Here is a 27,947-nt window from a genome sequence, read left to right as displayed (position 1 = left end):
AGTATTTGATACAGGACAACAGCTCTTTAAGAGTCAATTCAAGCACTTTCAAGGTATTGGACAGAAAAATATCCACTCTCGAATTAATTACAAAAATGCAACTGAAAAAGTTTACAGAATTCCTTTATACCCATAACTATCAGCAGCAGCTGTTCATAACAACTTTGATTGTTTTGATTGTGATTCCTTAATTTTTGCTAATTTTGAGGGTAAGGGTATAAACTATTTAAAGATTTTTGATTTGTGAGGGACTTTAATGAGGAAATTATGTTGTGAATCAAACATCTCTCAAGGAATATATTCAAATTCAAGCATATTTCTAACCTTGGAACCATAATGGTTCAAATTAAGTTTTTTTCACAAGTTTTCATGGATCAAACCCTGTATATGTGTCAATATATTAAACGTGCACTATGTAGTTTCTAGAGAATAAATTCAAACACAAAACTGATATTTACAATATTAATGAGGTAATAAACTCAGAAATATGTATTTTTCCCATAACTGTTTGAATGAGCTGTTCTCAGAGGAAAATAAGCTCCCCAGAACACTGAATTTAGAAAGGTGGCAGGGTCCGCCACATATAAACAAGTAAAACAGTACAAAATTGTGCTGTCCTTTAAGGTCAGTTTATTTAAGGTATAAAAAACTCAGTCAATGAAGACCTTTCTCTTCTGATTAAAATGTTTTCCCCATAACCACATTGTGCACATTAAAACATGTCTGCCGTTATCTGGAGCTCACTGTAACAGCAAACTTAGTAAAGCAAACAGGAAGCAAACACACTTCATAAAGTGAAAATTAGTTTATTGATGTTGTATGTACCAAGACATGTTTCTCTGATTCAGGAGATGTGGAAAACATGATTTTGTTGCAGTCCAACATGTTGTATTCTATACAGAACATGGAGTCATGCGTGGGAAGAAGAAAAGGAAGCACTTCGGTTTGGCTGCCAACGACTCGTCGTTCAGCCTCACATTCAGACACGACGCTGTGCTCCAGACTCACACAGGTCCTTGTCATAGGCACATCTGACCGTCTAATGGACCGGTGAGGTGCACGTGTAGCAGACCTGCATGCTGTGTGTGTATTTACATGGAGCATCATGGTACCATCTCAGCAACACACAGCCAGAATCAGGGCCAGCAGAAGCAGCATTCACCATGTCCCTACTTGATTTGTTTGTTGCTTTTTCATTCAGCAAAAATGACGGCCGAGCTATTCTACTTAGTAGAAAAATTTAGATAGTATAAAATGGTATTTAAGTAAAAAAAAAAAAAGATATGCAGTTATTAGGCACATGTATAAAATTCATTTATACATTTAAAACCTTGTCGCCCATTGAAGCTTAAAAGACAAATATAGTGCTTTTATCTGAACTGTACAGTAACTGTTCCTGTAAAGAACAGGCAAGTTATACTAGCAAAATATAAAATGCTGAAAAGCAGTATACATTTGACTTCCATTGGTAAATATGTGCATGATCTGCGATGACTACATTAGATCTGAAATCAGGCTTTTTATAATAATAATAATAATAATATAATATTAATTATAATAGCTTTTAGCTTTTTAGTGGTACAAAATGTTAAGATTCCTTTTTGGTCATAAACCCAACGTTTTTGTTTGTTTTTTGACATTCCCCATCTTTCAGTTAAAATGGTTTGAGCTGAAAATATGTTAAAATATTCAAAAGAAACAGTAATGCGAAGACAAACAGGATGCTGCAGTTTTTTTCAGAAGTCGTAACTGGCACCTCAGTCAGCAAAGGTTCACCCCTGTCAGTCATGTTCACTGGTTGTTGGCATTAACAACACGTGGCGTTGACGTCATGGCACCAAAAGTATAAAAAAGTGTTGGTCATAGTTCTGCTGTGATGGACTTGGAGAGCTACTGGCTCAGCAGACAGAGTCGTTACTGACTGGAAGTCTCCCGCTGCGTCGAACCTCCTTCTCTTTTTTCTCTCTTTGTTTCTCCAGTTTCTCCTGAGCCTTACGCAGCTCCTTTAGCTTCTTCTTGATGGTTGAACGGTCGCTCTGACTTGAAACACCAAGTGCCTGAGAGAAAAAAAGCACACAGTTAGGACAGAATATTGTTACCATAAGACATGTCACTAAGGATCAAAGTAGGGCTGCAACTAATGATTGATCGGTTCATCTTCACTGTCAAAATGAGTTAGTTCCCAGAGCCAAACATCTGTACAAAACCCAGTATATTTAATTTAGCACTTCTGCCAAGGAGCTTATTTTTTTCAACTGTGTGTTAGCTGGATTGTCAGCATGTTTACATAAAAACTGGTTCGGATCCAGGATCTTTAACGTTGTTAGACAGAATGTACTTGTTGTTGTTGTTGTTTATTTCTCAAGGGAAAATACATTAACCTTGATGTAAATATGTTTTATTTAGGTGGACAGTATTTATGGGTGGTTTAAAATGCAAGTGTAATACAGGGCTATTGAGTTTTATCATATTTAAAGGCGGCTCTTGCACCTTGACGATGGATGCGCTCTACTGAGGGCCATTCTAGTAAACATAAGGAAATACTGAAATATTGCCATTTAAGAGAATAGAGCAAACAGAAGAGAAATAAAGTGACTAATAATTTCAAGTCCAGAGCAAATTTGCTGTGAAGGACCTCTTAATATTATTAGTAAGTGTTTCTAAACAAGCTTTTTATTTATATTTTATATTTGTAGTGATGTAACTGAGGAAAACTTCACAAGAACATAAAGTTGATATCCGGATAAAATGTATGACTATAATTTTAGCCTGATTAAAACATTTAATCCAAGTGCTACATACTGTAAATGAGCACTACATGTAGCCCAGTCATAATCTCACTTCAGCAGTAGTAGTTTCTCTCATTTATGTTCTTAATATTCATTCTTCATCTAATTTAGCAGAAATGTTAAATAGAAATTAGAAAATCAGAGTCATCTGATATTGCAACTGCCAACAGGTTAAAATACTTCTGGCCACAAGATGGCAGTCAAACAACAGCTTAGACAGACTACACCAGATTAAATAATGACTTGATTTGCATTGAGAGGGGCCTCCAATGATAAGAATATAAACAACATGATAACATCACGGATACAGATACACCATCATTCCACTGTTACACTGTTCAAGTAAACTGATCCCACCAGGTGCCGTTTTTTCCCCTCACCTTCAACTTATCACTGTCCAAATTCAAGAGCTGCTGGCCATCCACTCCCCTGGCTGTGAATTCAGGTGTGTACTGGTCCATATTCATGCCCATCAACCAGTGACAGACCTGCTGATTGGTCCATTCAGAGACAGGCCGGTTCTGCCACTGATACTCTTTTCCTGTAGCTACTGGCTCATCATCCAAAGTCTACAGAGGACACATAAAATGAACAGATGTTAGAGAAATAAAAAAACTGATGTTTCAGTAAGAGTGGTACCATGTTAAACATTGTTACAATCATTATTTTTCTGTGCAGGATTCTGAAAGTAAGAGTGTTGTTTCGTATCATACACTGTTGTACTCACGCTTACATAAATATATATGTAAAATATAAAAAAATTATATATAGTGGATGCCTGCCAATGTGCAACAGCTATAAAGTGCCATGACTTGTGCTATATGTGTTTGACAGTTGGGTCATTGTTTCCAATGCACAGTTAAGTTACCAGTGGTGAAATGCAGACATTAATCACATTTCCACTTCTTTCACAAAATCACTTCAATAAAATGTTTTTTGAAAATGTAACAATTATCTCAATAAATGTATTTCTATTGCTGAAAAGCATTTTGAGTCAGGGAGTGGGGAGTGTGCTGGAACAAAATAAAAAGCAAAGAAAGTATACAGTATGTCCAACAAACAACAAATGCATAGTGTTTAACAAAACTGAGTGCAGTATACAAATTTCCCAAGTAGCAGCAAGAAAACAAGCGTGCAATGACAACAAATTACCAATAAAATGTCAGGTGTGCATCTTCATACTGTATGTTTCATTGAAAGACACTTGAAACTACAAAATTAGAAAAAAACTGAAGCTGAGACACCACTGAGCAGGCAGCAGAGCAGTCAACATTGTTCTGTGGTCTGCCAAAGCTTGTAAAAAACATGAAGCACTGGTTCTAACAGAAGCAAAATACAAACTATTAACATCACAGCTGACTTAAGAAAAGCTAAGCCACAAGACTTCTTTTAACACAGAACAAAACAGCTTTAACACACACACGCACACACACATGCAGCTCTCTTCTACCCCTTCTGCATTCACAATTTAATCTCAGCTATGAAAGGGGGAGGCTCAAAGAGCATGCTTGAGAATGTCCCCTTTCAGCTGCATCGGAGCGTCCCACACGGCTTTTGTGACTGCGCAACAAGGAGAGCACTCACCTCGCTGGAAGAGAAGATTAAAGTGTGTGAGCGCCCAGACAGATTGGGTTCAGCGACTAACCCAGAGATGTCTGTACTGGGACTGGCAGCATTAGAATCATCTATGACTGAAAAACTCTGCAACAAGTGGAAACAAGGAACGCATTTACTAAAGTCACACATCACCACCACAAACAATTCTTTGCTAGGAGAGGCAAACAAACAAGCACAACACTACAGGTGTGAAGGGTGATTGCAGTGCTATTCCCGCAAGGACTCAATTGTTACATGTGATTAAAACTGTGGCAGCAGTCCATGTCATTGATTTGAGCAATTAGTGATCTTCAACTTGCGAAAGGGAGGCACAAGATTCTACTATGCAGCAAAATCCACCACCAATCTACATCAACAACTTCTAAACTACAACAACTAACACTACTTCTAATGAAACACACATCTCAGGTATGGGGTAATGTTTTTTTCATTAGGCAGTGTAAATACCTTTTGTCTGAGCCAGTGACAGTTAAAAGGTCCCATATTGTAGCAACTGAGATTTTCATGTCCATGTCATTGTGTTCATAAAGCTGATCTAGGAGCTATATAAACACTGTAAAAGTATTTGTGTGTGCGTGTTCAGAAAACTGTGCCTTTTAACAAGCTGTCAGGATTTCTGTAAGGTTTTGAGGTTGCAACTATAAAGTCACCATCTTCAGCACTGCCATGGTTACAAAAACACTGGCATTGCTGAGGGAATAGGGGCTATACCTGCTTAGGCCTGTGAGAGCTGACTTATCAGGGCAGACTGGGTTTTTTGAAGGGGGACGTAAAAGAGCAAAAAAACAGAGCATTCAGATAGAATAAAGGTGAATAAAGGTGCTGCAGCAAAGGACATTATGAATAAACTTTTTTTTTTTTTTTACATTTAAGTATCTATACATGTTCTGCTTGACACAAAAAACTGAACTTGTGAAACTTAATTGAATAAAATATGGGACCTTTAAACTGTGGTTTGTTTTTCACACAGAAGACTTAATTTGGATTAATGGATATATTGTCCAGATGTGGGGGCTATTGCACCAGCTATGTGAATACAAGTTCATGTGTGGTTAAATTCAAACACAGTGTCAGAATTACATTATGAAAAAACACAAGCTGCACGAAACAAGTTAGATTCAGAGTACACTAAAAATGTCGGATCAAACTTTTGATTAGCTGGTGCAACAAGCCAGAGAAACTACTTTGCATGTTTCTCTATGAATGTGGAAAATTCAACATCATTAGTTTCCTGTAACACTACCACATACCCACTACAAAGGAAAACAGTGAATTATTCATGGATGTATTGAGGTGAGATATTACAAAAAATGTAGAATGTTAGTATTGCCCTACTGTGCCATCTAACATTAAAATAAGACAAAAATTGCATACTGTACCAAATCTAATGAGCGACTGAATAAAGAGGACCAGGAGAGATTTGTCTGTTCAAAGGAAACACGTTTCAGTGAGATAAGTGTCCAGGAAGCAAAGCCCACAAACTACCATCATACACACAGCAACAACACTCTTCTCTTTGTATTCAAGTCTTCTTGGTTCAGCTTGTGACTTGAACTCATCAAAAAGTGTTGTGGGAACACAAGCCCAACCGCAGCCTGTATGACAGTCAGCCAGCCGTTTCACTGGATGCATTTGATGTGTCACTCTTTGCAATGTCACTGAAAAGCCACCAAGTCTTCCCCCGCTAGCTCTCTCTAATGGCCAACATATGGATCCTGTTACTTGTAAGCCGTTGCACATTGTAGCTTATTTGAAGAGCGGATCAACGAAGGCACGTGTCTAGAAACAGCCTTGAACATTCAGTCTTGATTTAAGCGGTATTAAATACTATCTAACTAATATCTTATGTTTTGCTGAATACTTATACTATACTCTAAGTCCAATGTTTATCTTATACATAAAGTTAGAAGAGGTCCCGCACCTTATTCTTTCGATCCTGGCTTTGCTCACTGCTGGTCTCAGTTGCAACATACGGCAGGCTGCTGCTGGAGGATGAGGGCTCTCTATCTCTGTCCCTCTCTTTGTCTCCAAACCATGAGAAGGGCATGCAGGTAGGGATGGAGGTCATTGAATCTGCAGGAGACAGGTTCCCTCCAGACTCTTCCAGTAACTCTGCTGATCCCCTACACAGTGGAAACACAGTAAATGTTATCTATAACGGAAAAAAACAGTTTCATTTCATTCAAACATTTCCTTTCTTCAGTTAAACAGGAATTTTGGCATCTGGTATCTGTTGCAATAAATTAGCAACTAACAAATATGTTCCAAAGAATGCAGAAGATCCAAAACCATTCAAGTTATTTGCAACACATGTCAGCTTTAACTTGTTATAAATTGAATGATAACGTACCTGCTGTCCAAAGATGCTCTCATCGCCTCCTTGTCATGTTTTTTTCCTTTGCCACCTGACTTCCGAAGACCTCTGTCAAAGACCAGTAACATGTTTCATTGTTGCAAGAAGGATGGTAACCAAGAAACAAGTGACAACAATCACCATAGAGACTTACCCAAAGTCTGGAAATCGTCTTTTAGGTTTTCCTGCTGATGAGGCCTCACTTAGCTCCTCTGAAATTAAACAATGATAATCAGCCTCATAAAAACAGCACAGCAGAACACATTGCTGTGACAGCCATGACATTTTGGTCCTGCATACCTTTGAGCTCTTTGCCCTTGCCTTTGGACTCCCTCTTCTTGACATTGCGCATGAATCCAGAGGGGGAATGTGGTGACGCGGCTTCTTTTGGAGAAGACAAAGACGGACTTCCGCTGCTCTCCACACTGTCTCCCAGTGATGGTGACAAAGATGGGCTGCTTGAAAGCTCTGCCGTTCTCCGAGATCCATCTCTAGTCTCTCCCGAATCATCTTTTTGTCCATTCCCAGGATAGCAGACAGGCACTGGGAGGGACAGGCTTTCTTGGATGGACCTCCTCCTCCTGGGGGATTCCTGCTCCTCCTGATCCTCTTCTTCTTCAGTTTCCTGTAGGGCCAAAACTAATTATTTACAAGGACAATGCAAGGAAGAGGAGATAGAAGCTATTTATATAACAGACCGCTTGGTTCCTCAGCTCTGATTGGCTGAGCTATGTACACACACACTGGACATGACACACCTGTCACAACATTGCCACACTAAAATGAAGCTAGAAATATACTTTGTTACAAGAACAAATCTAAACACCAATGGTGTCATTATCCTATAACCATTACATTGTGCAATCAACATTTACCCTATAATTATGAAGTTAAAGCAAAAACGTGTCTGTTGCCAATTTAAATATCATTCAAGTTATGAAGTGCCAAAGATGCAGTTCAGAGCTAGAACCTGCCATCAAAACTTACAACAAGTGGCTAACTGTCAAATCCAGTTTTATGCTAATAGGATACAGGAATTTGGTTCACAGTGCAGATTAAGCAATGTATCATTATCGGCTGTTGCTGGCAGACCTGAGAGTGACTTGAAGTCACAGCGAGGTTCTCCTTCAGTTTGTTGCGTGACGGAGGCTGACGCTTGGCCTTCTGAGCGAGCAGGCCTTTTGCTTTGTGTGCACTGGTGTCCAAACGCTCAGTCTCAGGGACCAACTCGCCCCAATCTTGTCCTACACAAGATAAGGAAACAAAAATATCATGTAAATCAGAGGACGCAGTTTTAAATATTTACCATAGTCGCTGGAGTTGATGATGGTTGTGGATGTTTTACAGATCAAACATTGAAAGTATGACATAGGTACTTCAATTTTGAATGCAATTAATTTCCCGTAAACCTTTGTACCTAGTAGTGAGTCAACGGATTGTGCGTTGGTTGAGTCTTGGCTACTTAATCTCTTGTCTGCTGCTGATTCTTGACCACACTGACTCTCCACAACTGAGGCCCCTCTAGACTCCAGGACCGTTATCTGTGGACAAAACAACACAGACTCCTTTCAGTGTCTCACAGTAACTCTGCTGTGCTGTATAAGCCTTTTTTCTTTTTGAGCTGGGGTCTTACCCTGTTCTGCAAGCTCTCCAGCTGCTCCTTGTACCACTTGTCTTTTTCATCTAGAATTTTTTTCAGCTCCTCCTCCCTCTTCACAAAGTCTATCTCTCTGGGGAGAAAAAGAGGAAATGTGGTCTCCCATCAGCCCTTTAGCTTGTAAACATGCTCAACTTCATGTGATTACCACTGAAACACTGAGGTCCAACAGCAGCCATTCTCCTTGCAAAAAGAATGAAATGTAAAATCAGAGCGTATACCTTAGATGAAAAATATCACCTAAGTGTAAACAGAGAAATATGCTGTCAACGTAGAGACTAGGAGAACAAATTGTGTTTTCTGTAATACCTCAATTGCCATAGAAACAAATGATTCAAAACAATAAAATAATAGTGAAGCAGTACTTGAACTGATAGCTCTATAAATCCCTGAATTAAAGGTTCAGTTCACTCGAATAACCAAAAAAAGAAAAACAAGTCAAGGTCAAACAACCATGCAGATAGCTGAGTTTAATGTCCCTTTTAATATAGTTATTCACCATCCTAATACAATAGAAATGGAAAAGATTCATTCTGAGGTTGGCAGATTGCTGAAAAAAATGTTAAAGTTAAAAGGTCTGTAAACAGTTTTCATTTTTTTGCCACAAACATTGTAACAAGGAAAACGTTTTCTGGAAAGACTTAGTCACATGTAACTTTTTTAATGCATCACAGAAGAGTTTCCATCAATGCTCACTGAATTAGTATTGTGGAGTAAATGTCAGAGTCTGACATCTTAAAAACTCTGATAAAACCTCAACTATTAGAATGGCTACCAGAGGTCTGAGAAAATGTTCTTTGTGATGTGGTTGAGATGACCCTTTAACCCCATACTGCTTATGACAACTAAACCTTTATACATTTATTCTACATGTCATCTAGACACTATTCCCTTTCATATATTCCGAAATTGCATGGTTTGACACCACTTTTTAACTGGCCTCCTCAACCACTTCTCTACTTACAGTCCTCTCTGTTTTACGTAACTATCTCTCCCCTCCATTACATGCTCCTAGTTACATGGATCAAATATTGTCCTGAAGACAGTGGAGGGGTCTTCTTGTCCAAGCCAGGACTTCTTTTAAATTACATCTGTGGACATCTTCAAACAGCTGTTGGGTCTAAACAAATATATATGATTTAAGGTGTTTCTGTGCAATTTGCCTGTTGTATTTTTACATTTGCCTAGTTACTTAATCATGAATCAATATATAACAATCCCTGGTTTCATTTTTAGTTTCTTCAAAGAATAAATCTTGGTCAAGATTTGTTGTTTTTAAATGTGTTACATAAATAAAATGGCTTGATTAAACCATTGAATGACTGAATTTGTCACCTCGCAAACATTGTGGTGTTATCTAACTCATGACAGACTTACTTCTGTTGGTAGTCCTTGAGCAGTTTCTTGGCCTTGTTGTACTTCTTGTCCAGAGTCTCATACTGAGTCTGAGTCTCAGCTAATTGTTCATTCACACCCTTACACAGGTCCTGGGCCTCTAGCCAGTAACTCTCCAGCTTCAAGATTTTGTTGTTGTTATCCTCCATCTTTTGCTCCAGTGCGGATTCCCTGGCTTCCCACAATGATCTATCCTCCTCAGATGCCCTTAGCTGTACAGAGATAGTGTCATTTTAGTTAAAAGTGTTGTTTTAAGCAACTACTGGCCTGAGACTATCTGTGTCACTTGATGTATTAAATAGTAATTTAAAAGAAATAACAAGAAGCACAACGGGTGCTAAGAAACCACCACTCTCATGCACAAGAGGAGTAATTGAAGTATTACTGATGAAAGTTAACTTTATGAAAGTCTTTTCTTTAAATGTCACAATATTCATACGCATTTACAATATATACTTATTTCCCTTATATGTTGCATGATTATCTTGAATATTTTAAACAATTAAAATAGAAAAATGTTGATTTTATTTCCATCATACCTTTTCCTTTAGTTGATTTATTTCAGCTGTTGCAATGCTGTGTTTGAGCTGCAGCTATGGAACAAAAATAGGAAAATAAAAGATATGGTTAAACCAAGTACTGTTAGTGATTAATACTGTTTGGTTGCCCAAATAGAAAACCTGATCTTTATCAAGACTGAATGTGATGGTGTGGGTGATACCTCTTTGAACTTGAAGGCCATTTGAGAGCTGTCCATACTGCTTGGCAGAAACAACGCCTCTGAATCAGGCAGCTCAAACACCTCTGCGTTTTGCCCTGGAGAGAAATTGGAGCCCAGAATCCTCTCATCTACTGCGTCCTCCTCCTCATAGCGCTCTTCCTGAAATATGACATCACGCATGGCATCACATATTGCAACACAACACACCCTACATGCCCAGGAAACATGCTTAAGTTTGTGTCAACAACACTCCCAAGGGCATAGTTCACCACAGTCTGGAGGAAACACTGTAATATCACCAAACCCAAACGTAGGCTGGCTGGTTCAGAGGGAGGCACTGCAGGAGTTTGTCTATACAAGTCTGGTGCATCCAACACATTTACATGATCAAAATTCTCAGTGAGCAAAAAGACTGTCAACACACCTACACACATACATTCAGACACGTTGCATAACCACAGAGACACTTAAAACAGTGTCCACTTACTTTGGCTGGTTCAGTAAATCCCACAGATATTCCCTGCCCAGCCGCTCTATCGTAAAAACAGGGCTTGTGGCTGCTTGAACTTCAGAGAGCAAACATTTCACAACTCTGGCAGACATGCAGCAGTCGAATGAACACCTTCCAACACAGCAGAATGGTGACACATGGCTTACTCACAGTCAGCTGCATCCTGCTCCTGCTGCCGTTTGAGCTGAGTGGGATAGGACTGGGCGTGGAAAGGGGGCTAATGTTGTGTTCATTTCATGGTGGGGTTATCGTAATTAGAATTTGTAAAATAGCGTTTTTTCTTGGTAATGAATAGCGATTATTCCTGGAAGCTTTAGTAAACCCTCCTTGGTATTATATCATAGTGGAACCAGACAAGCATGGACACTTCATATCAGCAAAAGTCTATCACTTTAATGAACAGTGTGTTATATTGTCAATAAAAAGTATTTCAATCCTTACATGACTATCATCAGTCACATGACACGAGGCAGCAGCTGAGCTGTCTAATGACTCACCTCCTCTGTAGAGTGTTCATAGTGGTCATCCAAGTGATGTTGCTGTTGCTGCTGGTTCTTCTCCTGCTCTAGTGTCTCGCTTATGAGGCGAGCCACCTCGCTCTGAGTCCCTGGCTTCTCCCGTCCAATGAGAAACCTGCGATTTTAGAGTGCAACTTTGTTAGTACACCATTTAATGCAACAATTCACATCTTGTCCGGCTGATCCAGTTTAGGCCTGATGCTGGTCATGTGTGGGTGTTTCATTCCCCTATGATAAATCATTAACATGCAGTCATACTTTGTGTGGCCTCTTTCACTTAAAAGAAAGAGAAAAAAAACACATCCCTGGACTGAAATGTACAAACTCAGTTGTTGCAGAGTGGCTTACTTTTGACACTAACAAGATCTTTCAATAAAGTTCTAGGACCAGAAACTAAAGAAAGGTCTCTGAGGTCCGGAAGATGGACTTTGAGCTGACCTCACTGTGCCTTTTGTGTTCTTCAGGACTGTAGCAGCAAACAGTTGGGTGACTCCCACCAGACTGATGCCATCCACCTCCACTATCTGGTCATTCACCTGTATGCTGGAGATACAGAAGACAGTTATTACATCAAGAGGTTTTCAAGCATTTCCACATAGAGTAATGCACTGCCTACAGAACTGTGTTTAAAATAAATAGAAAAAAGTAGCCTCAGTGCAGCTGGCAATAAAACAAATCTAAAAATGCCTGGGAAACAGACAGAGTGAGACTATTTTCTTTAGCTTTCTTGGAACGTTATTAATAAATCTGGTTGTTTGTGTCTTGTGTGTCTCTGGGCCCCAGGGGGTTGAAAAATTCTTAGAATGCGACATTAGCAACGGCTGTAGTTGTGTAGTTTACAGCAAGTGCGTGCCATGTTTCCGGTTGCACATAAGACATAACAAGTGATTGTTCTGTAATGAGACTTAAATCTGGGGTTGTGCAAAAAAGGAGGTTTCCGCGCTTTAGCTTACCGTCCATCGCTCTCAGCTGCTCCTCGTTCTGTTATAGTTTTCACAAAAATGCCAAGCTTCTCCAGACCCTGGTCAGCCCCCACTCCCATTCCTATGATACTGATGCCAAGTCCATTGTCTCCTGAACGCAGAGATTTTTCAAGGGTGGTTAGAAAGAACTGCAAATAGGCTCAATTTCACAAGTTTATGCCCTGAATCTCAATAATGATTTAGTAATAAATTATGATCAGTAACTGTGTGAGTTGTGGAAAGAAACTGCTGTCAAGTTAACAAGACTTTATCATCTAATGGCATTTGTCAACCTAAATATTACTGATTTACAATCGGCACACAAATTGTTCAAATACACAATTAGAAGGCATTACTCCTCATCTTTGTGGGGATGTAGATAAATGTTTCTCCCTGAAATTGACCTCCGCTGTTACTAAACTTACCTTTCTCAATCTCCACAGGGAACACATCCATCTTCTCTACTCTCTTCTCCAGCTCATACTCTGCAGATGCTGCAACTGGATCCACATCATCGTTGCGCCGATCATAATCCTCATTGGAGAAGGTACTGAAGACCTATGTTGTTAAAATAACAAAGGCGTAGCTTCAGTACACCAGCTTCTATTGTCCTGATCTAGTATTAAACCATCAGACTGATTTATGTTGAGGGGTATCTTTGGGATCTACTCAGACACAGGCATATTATGTTCACTTCTCAATTATTCTTATTTATATTGCCAGACTGAACAAGGACGCATTCTTCATCTGAGATAAATTGCATAGCGAGGGAGAAATACTCTCATACTTTGGACCATAACTCTGGAAATTATGGCACCAGTGCACTACTGGAGCACACTGTAACAGCTGCTGAGGGACAGCAGAGCCCTTTGATGATCATTTGGACCACTAACATTGAATTCACTTCTTTGTTTATCATCTCTGGCCACTGTTCTCACAATCGTGTCTGAACCTGGGGTTATCTAACTGCACACACTACATCATTAACTCTTGCAGGTTTTCTTTATGCATTTATATCACAGATGTAAATCAAGTGTCAACAACACTGAAGCAAACAATGCATTTCCCCAGACATGCACATGAGGTCTTTCATCAGAGTTTTATGAAGTTGTGAACTTTGCAGGCAGGCCTTGCAAAGCACTGGATGTGTCCCAGAGGCTGTTTTCTGGTTGGAATTATAAAGCAGAACATGAGCAGTGTGGAAAGTAGGGCACAGCTGGGGAGAGCTAAGCAGTGAATGTAGCAAAGATCAATGTTCAGAGGCAGACGACAAGTGTTATCATCGGCACAACAGAAAGAAAAAAAAAAAAAAAAAGAGAAATACAAAAAGTAACCCAATCCCTTAACCTCCAGTTAATGAGCATTACTCAGTTCTCAACTCCAGTATTAAGGGTTATTATGAATGACAACACTTTGTGCTATTCACTATAAATGCCACTGATGCTACTAAGTAGAATGGGTTTTTTAAAAACACTCTGAAATACACTCACATCTGTTGTAACTCAGTTACTACAATGTACAATAACAATAAAGTTAATTTATTGCCACAACAAACAATTATTTTCAATACTGATTAAGTCCAACACAGAGCACTTTCTAAGTTAACATAAAGAAATGAACAGAACAATTTTCATATTTTAACACTTAAAATCTTAAACTTTAAAGCTTTAAATCTTTAAGTATTTTTGAGAAACAATTACAAAGTAATGTGAGAGTGAGCTCAATTATGAGAGACTAGATTACAGATATCAAACACTGTTGAGACAAAAGTAGATTAGAATTTACCAGACTCCATCTGGGCCTAATGCCCGATTATGGGGATGAACCCAACAGTAGGTCGGTAACATAAAACCCCTTCTTGGTCATCACTAGTCTTAATCTGGGTGGAGTCTCTGTGATATTGGTGGTGATGTTGGCAGGGTGCTGGCATGAGTGTCAAATGTGCACTCTACAGGTGCCTATGACTGAGTTGGTAAGAAGCACACTGATAATTTGGCTCCACTGTTCATTAGAGATGGTAACTGTAGTTTTACTAAGGAGTGGAGGTGCGAGTCTTCATTGGCCTCACAATTCTCCATGCATCTTGATGCATCTCAGTGTATGGCATCCTCAGTGATCTTTATTACTGCACATGGCTACTTTTTCATTATTCAAACTCCCCTTTTATTCATAAAGTCTTTCAATAATCAGACCATAGCACCGTACAAAATAAAAGCTGTATCTTTTCAATACATTAACATTACAAAACCAAAGTATTAATCCATCAGCAATGCCTTGCACATTTGTTGTAATGTACAGTAATATTGTTTTCCAATAGAAGCTTTAAGATACGGTATTTATTGACTCTGCTGCACACACCTCTCTCAGAGTTGGGTGGCAAAGTTGACAGTGCCTTGGTCTTGGCTGATTAGCTACACTTGTTGTTAAACAAGTTATCATTTATGGGTGCAGACATTAGCTTCAGGTGGAAATGGCTAACATGTTAAGTAATTGCTGTGAGGCATAAGTCACGCTCAGGGTGGGTCTTGTCCAGTTAGAGCTTCCCAGCAAGTTCATAAAATCCAGATGTGCCCCGATACGTCCGTTTAAAAAACATACCTCCTACATAAGTAAAGTTAGCTTAATGTCATCCCACAATTCAAAGCATGGGATCAACGTACTTTTATTGTCCAGCTGATGCCAGACAATCAACAATTATAAGCTGCAGACTCTTGATTATGCTATGTCTCTGCATCGATGAAGAATCATCCACATCTGCATCACGATGCACTTTTAATTGAGAAATTTCCACACCTCTACTACAGAGCAGGCTCACTATTTACACAGAGCAAAACAGAACAGTTGCAGCTTGGAAAATAAACAGAGGAAAGCAGGGAGAACATGAACACAGAGGAAGAATGAAGTTGTCCTCCTATTGCTGAACTTCTTTTGTTAAAAAAACATTTAAAAGATAGTTTGAAGTGATCCTGTCCAAGGATTATGAACAGTACCCCTGGGAATCAGGTCAGTGAACTCTCTCTTGAATTTATAGATGTCATTATTCAAATGTATTCTCTGGGCACAAAGTTATCACATTAAAGCAAAACTCTCACCAAAATGCACCTTTTCTTGGCAAATGTATATGAGTCAAACCTTTGTGTAAAAGCATAATTACGACAGTGAGTGCTTGGGGCACTTTAGCGAGAGCATCAAAATCACTAGTTTTAAAACAGTAAGAAGGCTCGACACAACATGAAACTTTGCTCGTACTATCACCAGGGTCTCTACACATGAACACGAGCATTGAGAACATTGTGTACAAAGAGTTTGCTAAAAAGAAAGTTTCTGAACAACTCACCTTAGCAGTAGCTTGTTACGCTAGCCGCCGAGAAGTATCGCTCTCCAAATGCGACGTAACCTGGAGGAGAGTTAAGGACCGCTACTGTCTTCCGGCAACAACTATCCGTGCGATATCTCATGTCCGGCTTTTGGTTTTGGCATTGTTTCTTATATAAGGCTCCTTTTTCAACTTCAGGGTCAATATTGTTTTTCGCTAATGACAAAACAATGAATTATCCATGGATTTATATGGAACTAAGCTTTAGGAGCAGCCCATCTTAACTCTTGTCCATGTTACATTGCATTCCGAAATCAACACTTCTCGCTGGCAGGATGGCAGCAAGCAGAAGAAACATCTGCTAATGTGAGTTGTCCAAAAACTTTTTCTTTTCAGTAAACTCTGTGTACAATGTCGGTACAATGTACAATGTTCTCAATGCTCGAGTTCATGTATAGAGACCCTGGTGATACTACGAGCAAAGTTTCATGTTGTGTCAAGCCTTCTTAATGTTTTAAGAATAGGCCCAAGCACTCCCATTTAAAATGAGTTTGACCCGAAAACGAAAATACAGTAACTCTTAAAAGTCATCGTAATTATGTTTTTACAACATGGTCTGACTCATATACATTCACAAAAAAGCCTAGGTTGCATTTTGGCGAGAATTTCACATCACGTCACTGAGCTGGTTCTTGGAAGAGCAGGATTCAGGTTATAACGTGCAAATGCTCATTGCTAGACAAGATCACCTGTGAGCCTCAAGAAAGAGGCAATCTATTTCAGTCATTTTATCTGGTGGCAGGGGTTTGACAATTTTCTAATGTATTTTTCCGTCAGAGAATCTGCCTGAAAACCGATTTTCTTTTAACAGTGACACATTCACTAACTTTGATTTTTAGTCTATGTTTTTCCATGGTCCTTTATTTTGCTGTATTTCTCCGTGATACAATTCTGCAATTCTATCTTGTGTATCAAAGGTGCTCAAATGATTTAACAAACATGTTGTTAGAGCTAACTATAGTGTGCATCAAAGGGCTGCATGTACAGCTGTATAGTCTCACTTAACACCAAAACACACACAAATGGGCTCATTCTCAAACACTGAGTTGTCATGTGGTGTGTGTAGCAACCTTAGATACCTGAGAGACACTATGAGACACATCTATGCTAAGAAACTGCTCCCATGATCCCAAGTGTGCAACCCAGGTTGAGGCAAACATCAAGGGATGAGATATAAAAACTAGGAGTAGGGCGACTGGCTTATAGGATTGATTGCAACATTTGCCATGAGGATGTATGATGTAATTAAGTAAACATTTCCATTCTGGGCAACAGAGTCTAAGATCTAGATCCCGCAGCCTGTCAAGACTTGAAGAATCAACCACAAACAATTCCCTCCTACCCTTCTGTCTTTCTGTCTCCTCACTATGTAGCCTTTGGATGCAGTCCAAAACAGTGCAGATAGTAGGCTTCCAACATAACTCACTGAGCTTGCTGTTCAATTCATCAAAGTGAATTACTATGAATATTTCTGGTTAACAACATCCCGCTGATTTTCTCACACATTCATCCAAGTGGAAATGCATTGCGTTATCTTGGAAACAAGGAGCATGTATTGGTTTGGTACAGGTATTTCTCTTCTGTAGCTTCCCAAACTAAATAAAAGAAAACTAGAAACTTGGAGATTATGCACACTACTGCAGCCCTGTCATACAGACAGGAATGCTATTCATGGGGCCTCGACCCTCCATCAACCCAAGTGAGTCCTATTCCTTCCAAATTCTCCTCCTCCTCTTTTCATTTAAACCTAATGCCATAAGAGTATTATCTATGAACCATATTTTGCACTTTTTCCAGTGGCAGATAAATGCATTATCTATCATACAACACCCCTGCACATAGCAGTGAAGAATATCACCACTGAAAATTAACTAGCTACTCAACACAGTTTTGCTCGTCTCCAAATAAAAAGCTTGAAAGCACTTCTATAAATAGGTCTGACAAAGCTCATCAACTTCTAATTTAAACAGTTAAAAATGGATTCCCAGATCTAGAGCAGACAGAAATTTCATTATGGATGAAAGATGCTTTTTAGTTTAGACTTTGGAGACTTTAGTAATTAACATAGAAAATGTAGGCTAATAGAATATAGCAAGTACCACTGCAACCTTGGCAGCAGCAGCTCAGATTAGCTTCTCTTCTCTACCTCTCCTGTCTCAACTCCATTTCCCGTTGCCATGGACTCCCAGGCCTTTTTCAAACAATGTTCCGTTCTTTGCTGAAACCTAATCACTCAGTCACTGTTTTCTTTGCAAGAAAGACAGAAATCAATCTCTTTATTAGCCTCTCCCTTACAAACAGCCATACAACAAGTTCACAATTATCAGTTTTTCCAGTTATCAGAAATAATAGCCAGTTTACTTTACTGTTCAGCAAATGTCCAGTCCACCATCGGCTAAAACTAAAACATTCTGATCAGACATAAAGACTCCAGAGACCAAGGAAGAACTACAAAGTTTATAGAGCAAACGAACATCATCTTTTTCTGCAAATTTCTTCTTATTTCTGCGGTCACTGAGGTTGTGATGTGGGTCAAACGACTGCAATACCATCTTCAAATTTCCTCCAAACTCTAGCTTCCAGCACTTTGTGTGGGCTTTCCATCCATCTTTGACAACTGCAGTGGTCTACCCTCTCTACGTGTGCTCACACGCACAGATGTACACCCATGCCCACACCCAAACTGAAATCCTTCCCATCGTTCTCTCATTCCCCTCCCCACAACAGAATACCAATGTGGGAAATGAGTCAGCAGCTGCGAGGAAAAGCAAACCAGAGAAATCTCTTGCCAGTGCAAAACGAGGGCTGACCACTGGATCGGGGGAGCTTGTAAAGTAAGCAGGCCTACAAAAAGAAAACAAATCAAAACACGCTGTGAGAGCGAGTTGGGGCAGGGGTGGCAGGCTGGCGCAGATCATGGAGTAATTATGGAAGAAGGCATGGGGCCCAGTTTTTAGACCCTGTGTAAACACACCATGAACAAGATCTAAATATATATCTAGTACTTCCTGTATGTGTGCCCTATGTATTATTAACACTTTGACTGTAACCTAAACAACAATGTTTATGGTGTAAGTGTTTATAGGTGACCTACAGCAAGAGGAGGTGGAGTCTGAGAAGAATAGAGCGCCATAATGGCATCAGATTTCCAAAGGACTGCGAGCATGAACAGGTTGAACAGGTTTGTTTATAAATGGCCCACAAAAGCTACTTTTGTCTTGTGAGAGGAGATGAAATCTTTAACACACCATTAATGTTGACTTTCAGGGAAAACAGATAGTGCCCACTAATGTGTTTGTTTGTAATAACATAATGATAGTGTTCAAGGCAATCGCAATCAGCCCAAGACTCATCCCATGCCAACTTGTTTAATGAACAGCATTGAGCTGACTGCATTGGTATTCTGTCCCATTCTGTCGGATAGTCACCCACTTGCCCAGGTGTCTGGAGGGAACTCAGAGCCGACAAGGGGAGGGCCTGTCTGCCTGTTTGATGAGGGTGGAGTCTAGTCAGACACATTCCTCTGGTCAGCAGAAGACTCATCTCATTTAGGAAATGGAAAGCACAACACTATGGGAAAGGTTGGCCAGAGTCAAAATATGGAGTGTGCCCGTCTTGCTTTTCACGAATCATGAAACACAAAAAGAACTGCCCTGCTGTGATCACAAGAAGATTTATAACAATTCCTGCCCTCTTCGATTCTGAATCCATTTACAAATAGCTAAATTCAGTATAATACAAGGGACGGTGCAGAGCACAGACAGCATGCACAGGCTAGTGTTATCTCACAATGTACATCTCCATACAGGTGGAGAAAGTAACTCCATCCACAAATGTTTAATTTCAAAAGACATTCATCCGTCCAGCATTTTCCATCACAATGGTTTTGCTGCTACTAACACTGCATCAGAGGCTGTTCTCCACTCGTGGTAATATAACATTTATAATTATGCAGTGCTCAGAATTTTTAGTTGCAAAAAACACCTTACAATGTCAGTAATTTACATTATCCGGTGTTTCCCATACCTAGACTTTACGTGGGTGGGCTGCCAAGGTATATCTATGGCAGGCCAAGTATATTTGGTGACTTATTTTAGCATTTTACTCTTCTATTTCTGCAAGTGATTAACTAGTGGACAACCTGCCCTCACTCTACCCTCCTGTCCACTGACACATGCTCTGCAGAGAAACACAGAGAGAGAAACATTTCATCATTTAATGAAGGCCTACAAATGCTGTTGTTACATACAAGCTTGTAAGTGCACCTGATTGTTGCAATGTCATTCAGTACAGTGTTGGTTTTTGAAAGTTCAAGGCTACATAATTAATGACAAGCTTCCTCCAAACCTGGGTCACCTGTTGTCGTTAAAATGAGTGGGTAACAAGATAAAAGAGGTGACGTCTGCGTAGACCACACAAAGTTTCACTGAAGGCATATGTGAAGCCAATCTAAAAGAATGGCATGTATGCTTGAACATTGGCCGATGTAGACAGTGTAACTACCGACAGTGCAAACAAAGAAAAATACCACTGACTTCTTTCAGTTACAGTGCACTCCACAATCCTTCACCACGCCCTGTGTGTTTGAGAAGGCACAAGGTGTTCATTGACCAATAACTGCCGGTGGTACTTCCTGTGATTCTAGGGGGTGGGGCAAAGCAGCAGGTGCAGCTCCTGGTTCCAGACATTTTCTTTTCTGTTAAGGTTAACTGCTTTTTTACTCTTGTTCCAAATGTCCTTATGTGCAACATGACTCAAAACGTGTGTGGAGACACCACACTACTAACTGGAAAAGAACTGCAGTCTTTGTCCCCAAGCTGATTACAGACACCTACAGCAGAGAGTGTTGATCATTGAATAATTCTCAGCTTTTTGCCAAATTATAGGGTTCAGAGAGAAAGCCAATTCAAAGCTGTGAATGGCTAAACAAAAGTGATCTGTAGTTTAAAAGCGTTTATTTATAAAAGAACATGCCTTGACACAGATATAATATTACAGGCTGCTTTGCAGTTGCAGTTACGGAGCAAAGAACATTCTCACTAAAAACAAAGATATAATTTAAAGCAGTGGTGCAATATTCATACTGCTCCTGCAGCCAGGGGGTGTAGCAAACTTATATACTGACACAGCAGCAATGGGAATGCAGCATTTCAATGCCCTACTAAAGTGTGACTCTGTTACTACATAGTTTGCAGAACAGTCTTCTCACAAAATTTCTTTCTAATATTACACATTACAAGTGTTTTCATCAAAAGGCAACTACACATAACTACAACCTCCAAGTATATTAAATGCATTAATTACATAAAAATCCACATTTTGCCTGAACATGAAGACTCTCACTTTAGAAATTATCAAATCAAGGTGAACTAATCCTCCTAACAGCCTCAGAAAGCCCTCTTTAACAAAGTTTGTTTTTCAGCCCTGATTAGGGTGATAGACACTGAAACTGGACGTCTACTTCAATTCACAAAGACGACCTTTCTTCCACACAGGACACCTCCTCTGTCAATCTGACTTGGGTTACGTGAGGACCTAATCCCGTTGTGAGCAGAAGCACAAAGCACTTCCTCTCTCCTAGTTAGCTTCCACTCAAGTGTGCTCGATCCCAGTGCCAGCTCTGACTAACAGACTGTTAAGAATGATGCAGCGCTAACGTAAAGCTTTTGTTGGCCTGCACACAGGTAGAAAAGGTTGGCTGAGGGACATTTGTGTGACTTAATTTGCCAGCATACCATGTAACCTTGAACCTTGGCTTTAATCCAGGTGCATGTCACTGTTTTGACAACTTTCTCTGTGTTCTTCCCAGCCTGTCCATTGCATGCAACCATTCATGCAATTATATAAATAAGCTAGATGGAAACTGAAAAGATTGCTTGGAACATTTTTGGACTTAATGACACAAGTAACATTTTGCGTATATGCAAATCTTTATAGGTGCTCTTACAGCAACCACGTGGGTAGGATAAAAAGGGTTCAAAAGCTGTGCCTGAATTCTTTGAAGATTATGCAACTGGTATTAAAAATGTTATTGAATACTATATCATCTTGTCCATGTAATTTAACACTGAATTTAATTTTACATCCAAAATGTATGTCATTTAAGATAACCTGATGAAGGTCTAAGTACCAAAATGTTGCTGTCAAACTTAATCGCAAGTGAAGTGGATAGTGTGCGGGAGTGTATTTCCAGACATTCAAAATGTACTAATTTACTTTCTCACCCTCATGTTTAGATCTAATTCAGAGATAAACAAAAAACAAAAAACCTTCCAAATCACACCGCTGACAAGAAGAAATTATTGACTGATTTATTGATAATAACTCACACATGAGATCCATCAGCTTCATTCATGTCTTTGCTGTATGCAAACCTTTCACATATTGACTTGCCATACTTGCACTGCACATTATAATAATTATTATAATTGTAGGCTGTATGAAAAATTTGGACACCGCCTTTTTTCTTTCAGTTAGCTCTCTGATACAATCTCACATATCAACAACCATGTGTCAGCCATTTGTCTTTTGCATAATATTTCCTTTTTACAGTTAATGTAAGCAGTGTGTGAACTGCTACACAGAGGAGGCAGTATAACATATTGTTGTGAACTACAAAGCTGTGTTTATCTCTGTCATAGTTCCACTTTGGGTGGAGGAGGCACACTGTTGTTTGTGTCCCCCTCCACTCCAGGTCAGCTTCTGGTCCCCTCTCCCAGGACCCCCTGCCAGGATGACTGGGATGGAGGGGGATCCCCACCCTGAGATAACAGTGCATTTGAAGGCCTGGATAAACACTGAGCTGTTCACAAACTCTGTGGAATGCACTAGAGTGGTTTGTTTTTCCCCACTTTAGAAAAATATTGTGTAGATATGGTGATGGTGCCATATCTATGGCAGAAGATATCACCTCTGTTTTCACCACACCCCTTCATATCAAACCAGGTGTTGTGGAGATTAGAGCAGGGCTGCCTGTCGGTTTGAGCAGACACAACTGGTTCTGTTTCAACAGTGCCCTAAATCTTGGTCCCAGCTTAAGAGCAACAACTCAAGTTTTTAGATCTCCTCACAGCATAATGCTGCCTGATGCACCAGACAACATAACAGAAACGACTTAATGTCCCGAATGCAGTTAATGAATGATGTGCTGTAGTATTCATCATAACAGCTGATTTAGTCTGAATGAGACCTTAAACATCCACCAGTAATGATGCGTGCCATCCTGCAAAAAAGATATTACAACAGCAGAAAAATCATCTTGGAGAGCAAAAATATGAAGCTTGAAGAACATGTAGCGGGGATATCATGATATGAGACTACAGGAATTTTCTCAATTTGTTGACTGTTCAAGGAAGAATGAAATCATTCATTGTGGTGATGGTAATAATTTACAGACCATTTGGAACAAGCCTAGCTATGTTTAGACTGTGTATGAAACATGTACATCTATGTACATTACTACTGTTTAACAGTTGTCTAAGTAAAACATATTCTGATATTAGTCATTCCGTCAATCTCCCAGATTTAGAAACCCAGAACTTCAAATACTTCTATCCTAATGAGGACATGTTGTAACTCTATACCAACCACTACAACCAACAACACGAGCCAATCATAAGAAAAAAAACTGTGCATCTCTGTTTCTGACAAAACATTCACATCCTTATCAACTAAATGTTAAAATTAGTAATAAGATAACTTCGCCATGGTCTGTATAAGAGATCATATAGAATTACCCATACCCATGTTAGAAGTGAAAATTCCCTCATGAGTGTAACACATGAGTCATGTACGGAGGGGAACCACTCTAAATGAGCAAAAATACCCATGCAGCGCAGTGACTCAGGGGTGCCCATGATTTTTTTTTTTTTTTTACTGTAAAGTCTTCCACAAGTCTCCACCTCACCGCTGCCATGGTTCAACTGTTCTCCTGCTTTCACAAAATCTTATGCAATGTCAACAATATTTCCAGAAATATCACAGACAATATTGCTTCCTCACGTCCCCAACATTCTCCCCTCTCTTATCTCTTGCAGGGTTAATGCACCAGGAGATGAGTGTGTCAAACCACCTGCCACACTGTTCACTGAGATTAATAAACCATAGTTTAGATTTTCAGAGCTGTGATAATCTTGTCTGATGATACAGTGCAACAGCTGTGACGTAAAATGCCAGAAAGAAGCATTCATTCTCAGCCTCCACTAATTTGTGTCATGTCTGCAGGGAAACACTGTGGTCAGAAACAGTTGCTGACTCAGTGAGGCGGTGGTTTATAATGACGGGCCTGTGCTATATGTTTTTAAGTGCTTGAGTTCAGTGGCAATAATTCAAGTGTTAACAGTACATCATTAAACACTTACCAGAATGGGGTCTGTGGAGAACTTGATTTTTCTCTTTAGGGGAGGCTCCTCCTCATCCGAAAGACCAGGGGCCTCGTAACAGTCATCATACTCTCTATACATTTGATCTTCCTCCTCCTCTTCTACTTCTTCCTCCTCCTCCACCTCTTCCTCCTCCTCTTCCCTGAGGACCTGGTCTACATCTCTGTCATCCACAAATGCTGCGTTCTCAATACCATAAATTACTGGTGAGGCTCCATCCAGGATGCCCTGGCCCACCTGCTCCTCCAGCTCACTCTCCTCCTCCACTGCCTCATCATCTTCCTCACGATTAGTGTCACCATCTTGACTAACTAAACTCTCTCCCCCTTTTGCCTCTTTTACTCCAAATTGATCATTGTCTTCCAAGACTCTACCTTCACCCAGAGTCTCTGCTATCCTTTGTGCATCTTTTGCGACATGATGAGCTGGGTTACAGTTCAGCTTTTCTGGTAGAAAGGTTCTTTTTAGTTCTGTAGTTAGATCTTTGGAACTTTGCACCTTCAGCTTCTCAAACACATTATCCTCAACATTCTCATCCTCATTCTCCTCGCTCTCTGATGACTCATTCTGAACCACTACCAGTTCTGCTCGTACCATGCCCACCCCCCTGGAGTCCAGTGAGGAGGTCTGGCTGGGTGGCTTGTCCATGGTTGGACTTTGTACCACACTGTCAGGACTCCTGGCCTTTTCAGGGTATTTAGCCCTGCTCTGAAATCCACCAGCTGATGGAGGAGGCTGCTTCACATCCCTTGGGGTTGGACTATGTGGCTTGCCTTCATCCCCACCAACAGATGCCCTACTAAATCCATCACCGGATAATGAGGTGCGTTTGTAGCCTTGGCTGACTGGGCTTGTTTGCTCTGGTGAGACGAGTTTATGAGTGGCATCAGTTGTTGGAGAAACAGATTTGTACGCTGCATTTGTAACTGGGAATGTGGGTTTAGATGCCAAGGACGCTGGTTTGTTAATGACAGATGCTGTCTGGGATGCATTTTTGTTAGTGGTCACAGGTGTAGAGTTAGTGGCTTCTTTAACAGGGGTAGTAGATTTGTGTAAGCTGTCCCTAGTTGGAGAGGTAGGCAGTAAGTCTTCAGTGATACTGTGTTGTTTAGCAGGCACCACTTCTCCTTTTGCAGCAGCTGTGCTGTTGTCTTCTGAGTCATTCTCTGTCATATAATTCCCCAACCTTTTAGACATGGGTCCTGCATTTAGTGAAACTCTAGATGAATGCCTTTTCTCACCATCAGCCTTCTCATCCGATCGACATTCTAATGTTGGTGTAGGAGTTTGCTCTGACTTGATAGTGGTCTCAGAAGATCCAGAGACTCGCCTTGTGCTTTTGCCTTCATCAGAGGCACTGCCAAGGGACAAACGAGTTACTACTCTGTTCGGAGACTGCTTTTCAGCTGCAGGCTGCTCTTTGATGCCTCGTTCAAAGAGTTTTCTGGTCACTGAAAACTTCTCTGCCAAAGCCACTTTGTCAATCTCAACATCTTCCCCCTTGGGTGTTTTATCTAAATTCTGTGATTCTGGGCTTGTTGCTCTGTGGGTGCCGACTTGGAACTGCGCCTTTGTTGGGGACACCTGGGGCACATCTGGCTTTACAGCCACTTTCCCCTCTTGGATTTCCTGTTGCTGACCATCCATCTGTAGGAATATGTTCTTTATCTTATTGACTCTGGTGCCAAAAGGCCTTCCCCTCGAGTCCTCCCGGGTGTCACTGGATCCATTAGCATATGATTTGGCGGCGCCCTCGGATTTTGGCCCATCAAAGGAGCACTTAATGGCGTGGAAGTCAGACTTGTATGCATTTCTGTGAGGGGACGCGCTCCTCAGGGTCCTCTCGCCTCCTTTGCTTTCCGCTTTGATCATTTTGGTGTTTGTTTGTGACTGCAGCCCAATTAAAAAAAAGCCGGTGTTGAAGAGAGTGCTGCCGCTTCTTGGTGAACTATTTTCTTTCTACTTCACGCAAGCGGTGCCCATGGGTCCGGCGGGGCTTCTTCTGAGCACTGTCGCCTCAACTAAACACTCGCAGGGAAGTCATCTAAAGGGAGAAACGGACAGTAAAAAATTGGTTAATACAGAGACCGGATACGATTATCTCACAGTGCCTGACGTTAAGTTATTTCAAATGAGTTAATACGTGCAAAAATGCGTGAAAGCTAAAAGGTAAGTGAGAGCATGTTGGAGCGTTGGCTCACTTTTAAAACGTCGGCTGACTTTTAGAACGCTGAGGTGTTAACGTTCGGCGGAGTTAGCTTGCTAGTTCAACCAAAACTCCGAACCACGAAGGTAACTTTAACCAGCTCTCAACTTTTAATGTACTTATCTCAACCGGTTAAAGACTGGCAGCTTTTTATCTAACGTTACATTGTAGGGGGACAAAAAAAGAGGCGGAACGAAGTTAAACTCACTGGGCCAACAGTTCAATACAACCCGAACGTCGGTCCTCGGTCTGAACAATTCATTGTGGCTTTTCAAGTACGAGCTGTGGAAAACGTTACCCCTGAATCTGCACGCAGAACCCGCAGAAAAAGGTAAATAACTTCATAGGCTCCTCACCTCTTGCTTGCTTCATCGTGTTAGGCGCCGAAATCTCGCCCACAATTCCCCTAGTTTTTGTAGTAGTCAAACTTGTCCCTTCTTCGTGCTCACCGCCATCATTCCCCGCTCCGGCAGCGTTGTCCTGCCTCCTCCTTGCACTTCCAGACCTGTCGCGGGCTGCGCGCGCACCCGAGTCGGTCTGTGCTGCGCGCAGCGACCGACGGGAACACTGGGAGTCGGGAGCGCGCGCACATTCCAGGACTGTAACCCACCACGACGCTCCCCTCCTCCCTCTCCCCACCCCTCTTTCTCCACAGACACGAGGGGTTGTGGAAGAAAGGCGTGGGAAAGAGCTTACTGTACATCAGAGCTCACCTAGACAATCTGCATGGGCAGAAGTCCGCACCTTGACTGAAATAACAGCCCAGGAGACTACACTGCGCATGTGTTGCAACCAAGACTGGAAAGTTTAACGGCAGACATGGAAACCGACCTTTACTTGCACTTACACTATTAGCATACCTTCACGTTAGAGAGGCCCTCGCTGAGTTTACACATTAAAGGAGAAGTTCACCCCAAAATTAAAATTCACTCATCAACTCACCATGATGCCAATGGAACTTCCGGTGAAGTTTCGTAGTCCTCAAAACATTTCTGGAGCTTCCCAGCAGTTTCACGAGAAGGGTCTAACTTAAGAAACCAGAGCGCACGAAGGCCCCGTCCCCGCAGTTCTAGACGCAGCCGTTTTAGATGTATGCATGTGCGACTGCCACCTCTTTAGACGTACGCACAACACTTAACAACCAGCTATAGGACATATTGATGAACTCCATAAAGGCAGTGTGGAAAAGTTTGGCTGTGTGTTTTTTGGTTGAGGTAGTTTGTACCGCCACACTCGTACTGGGGTTTCCACAATGCTTGACGTTTATTACTAACATAAACATTAACTTACTATGCCCAGTTGTACAGCTACTATTTTATCATACATAAACAAAAATATAAAAATAGGCATCCGTCCATAGCATGTGCGCCGCATTGCTCTTTCGTATCGAGGCAACACAGTACACAATCTTAAAGGTTCAGTTTCAACTCGCGCATGCGTACGTCTAAAACGGTGGGTATG

At 40.7% G+C, this 27,947-nt stretch overlaps 1 protein-coding gene across 4 annotated transcripts; it reads right to left on the bottom strand.

Annotated features, from left to right (window-relative positions):
* Positions 1–790: 790 nt before the first annotated feature.
* ppp1r9ala (protein phosphatase 1 regulatory subunit 9A-like A) lies at positions 791–27,019 on the bottom strand. 4 transcript variants are annotated; one of them, XM_037108940.1, is made up of 20 exons: positions 26,843–27,019; positions 24,260–26,324; positions 12,949–13,081; positions 12,515–12,635; positions 12,000–12,104; positions 11,541–11,676; positions 10,533–10,691; positions 10,351–10,404; positions 9,794–10,023; positions 8,393–8,489; positions 8,177–8,300; positions 7,852–8,003; positions 7,060–7,384; positions 6,914–6,971; positions 6,757–6,828; positions 6,328–6,529; positions 5,786–5,830; positions 4,374–4,490; positions 3,170–3,358; positions 1,899–2,057 (listed from the first exon to the last, which is right to left on the bottom strand). In XM_037108940.1, exons 2-20 carry the CDS (start codon positions 26,150–26,152, stop codon positions 1,899–1,901), a joined length of 4,371 nt encoding a protein of 1,456 aa, XP_036964835.1. In that variant the 5' UTR covers positions 26,153–26,324; positions 26,843–27,019. The 4 variants fall into 4 exon arrangements, with proteins under 4 accessions (XP_036964836.1, XP_036964838.1, XP_036964835.1 ...); XM_037108941.1 differs by lacking the exon at positions 26,843–27,019 and having other exon boundaries at positions 791–2,057; positions 24,260–26,152; XM_037108942.1 differs by lacking the exon at positions 5,786–5,830 and having other exon boundaries at positions 26,843–27,018.
* Positions 27,020–27,947: the final 928 nt, after the last annotated feature.

The sequence above is a fragment of the Acanthopagrus latus genome, chromosome 9 (genome assembly GCF_904848185.1).
Source record: "Acanthopagrus latus isolate v.2019 chromosome 9, fAcaLat1.1, whole genome shotgun sequence".
In the NCBI taxonomy this organism is placed as follows: Eukaryota; Metazoa; Chordata; class Actinopteri; order Spariformes; family Sparidae; genus Acanthopagrus; species Acanthopagrus latus.
Note: the sequence above shows the minus strand (reverse complement) of the source record. Positions and strands in the feature narration are given on the sequence as shown.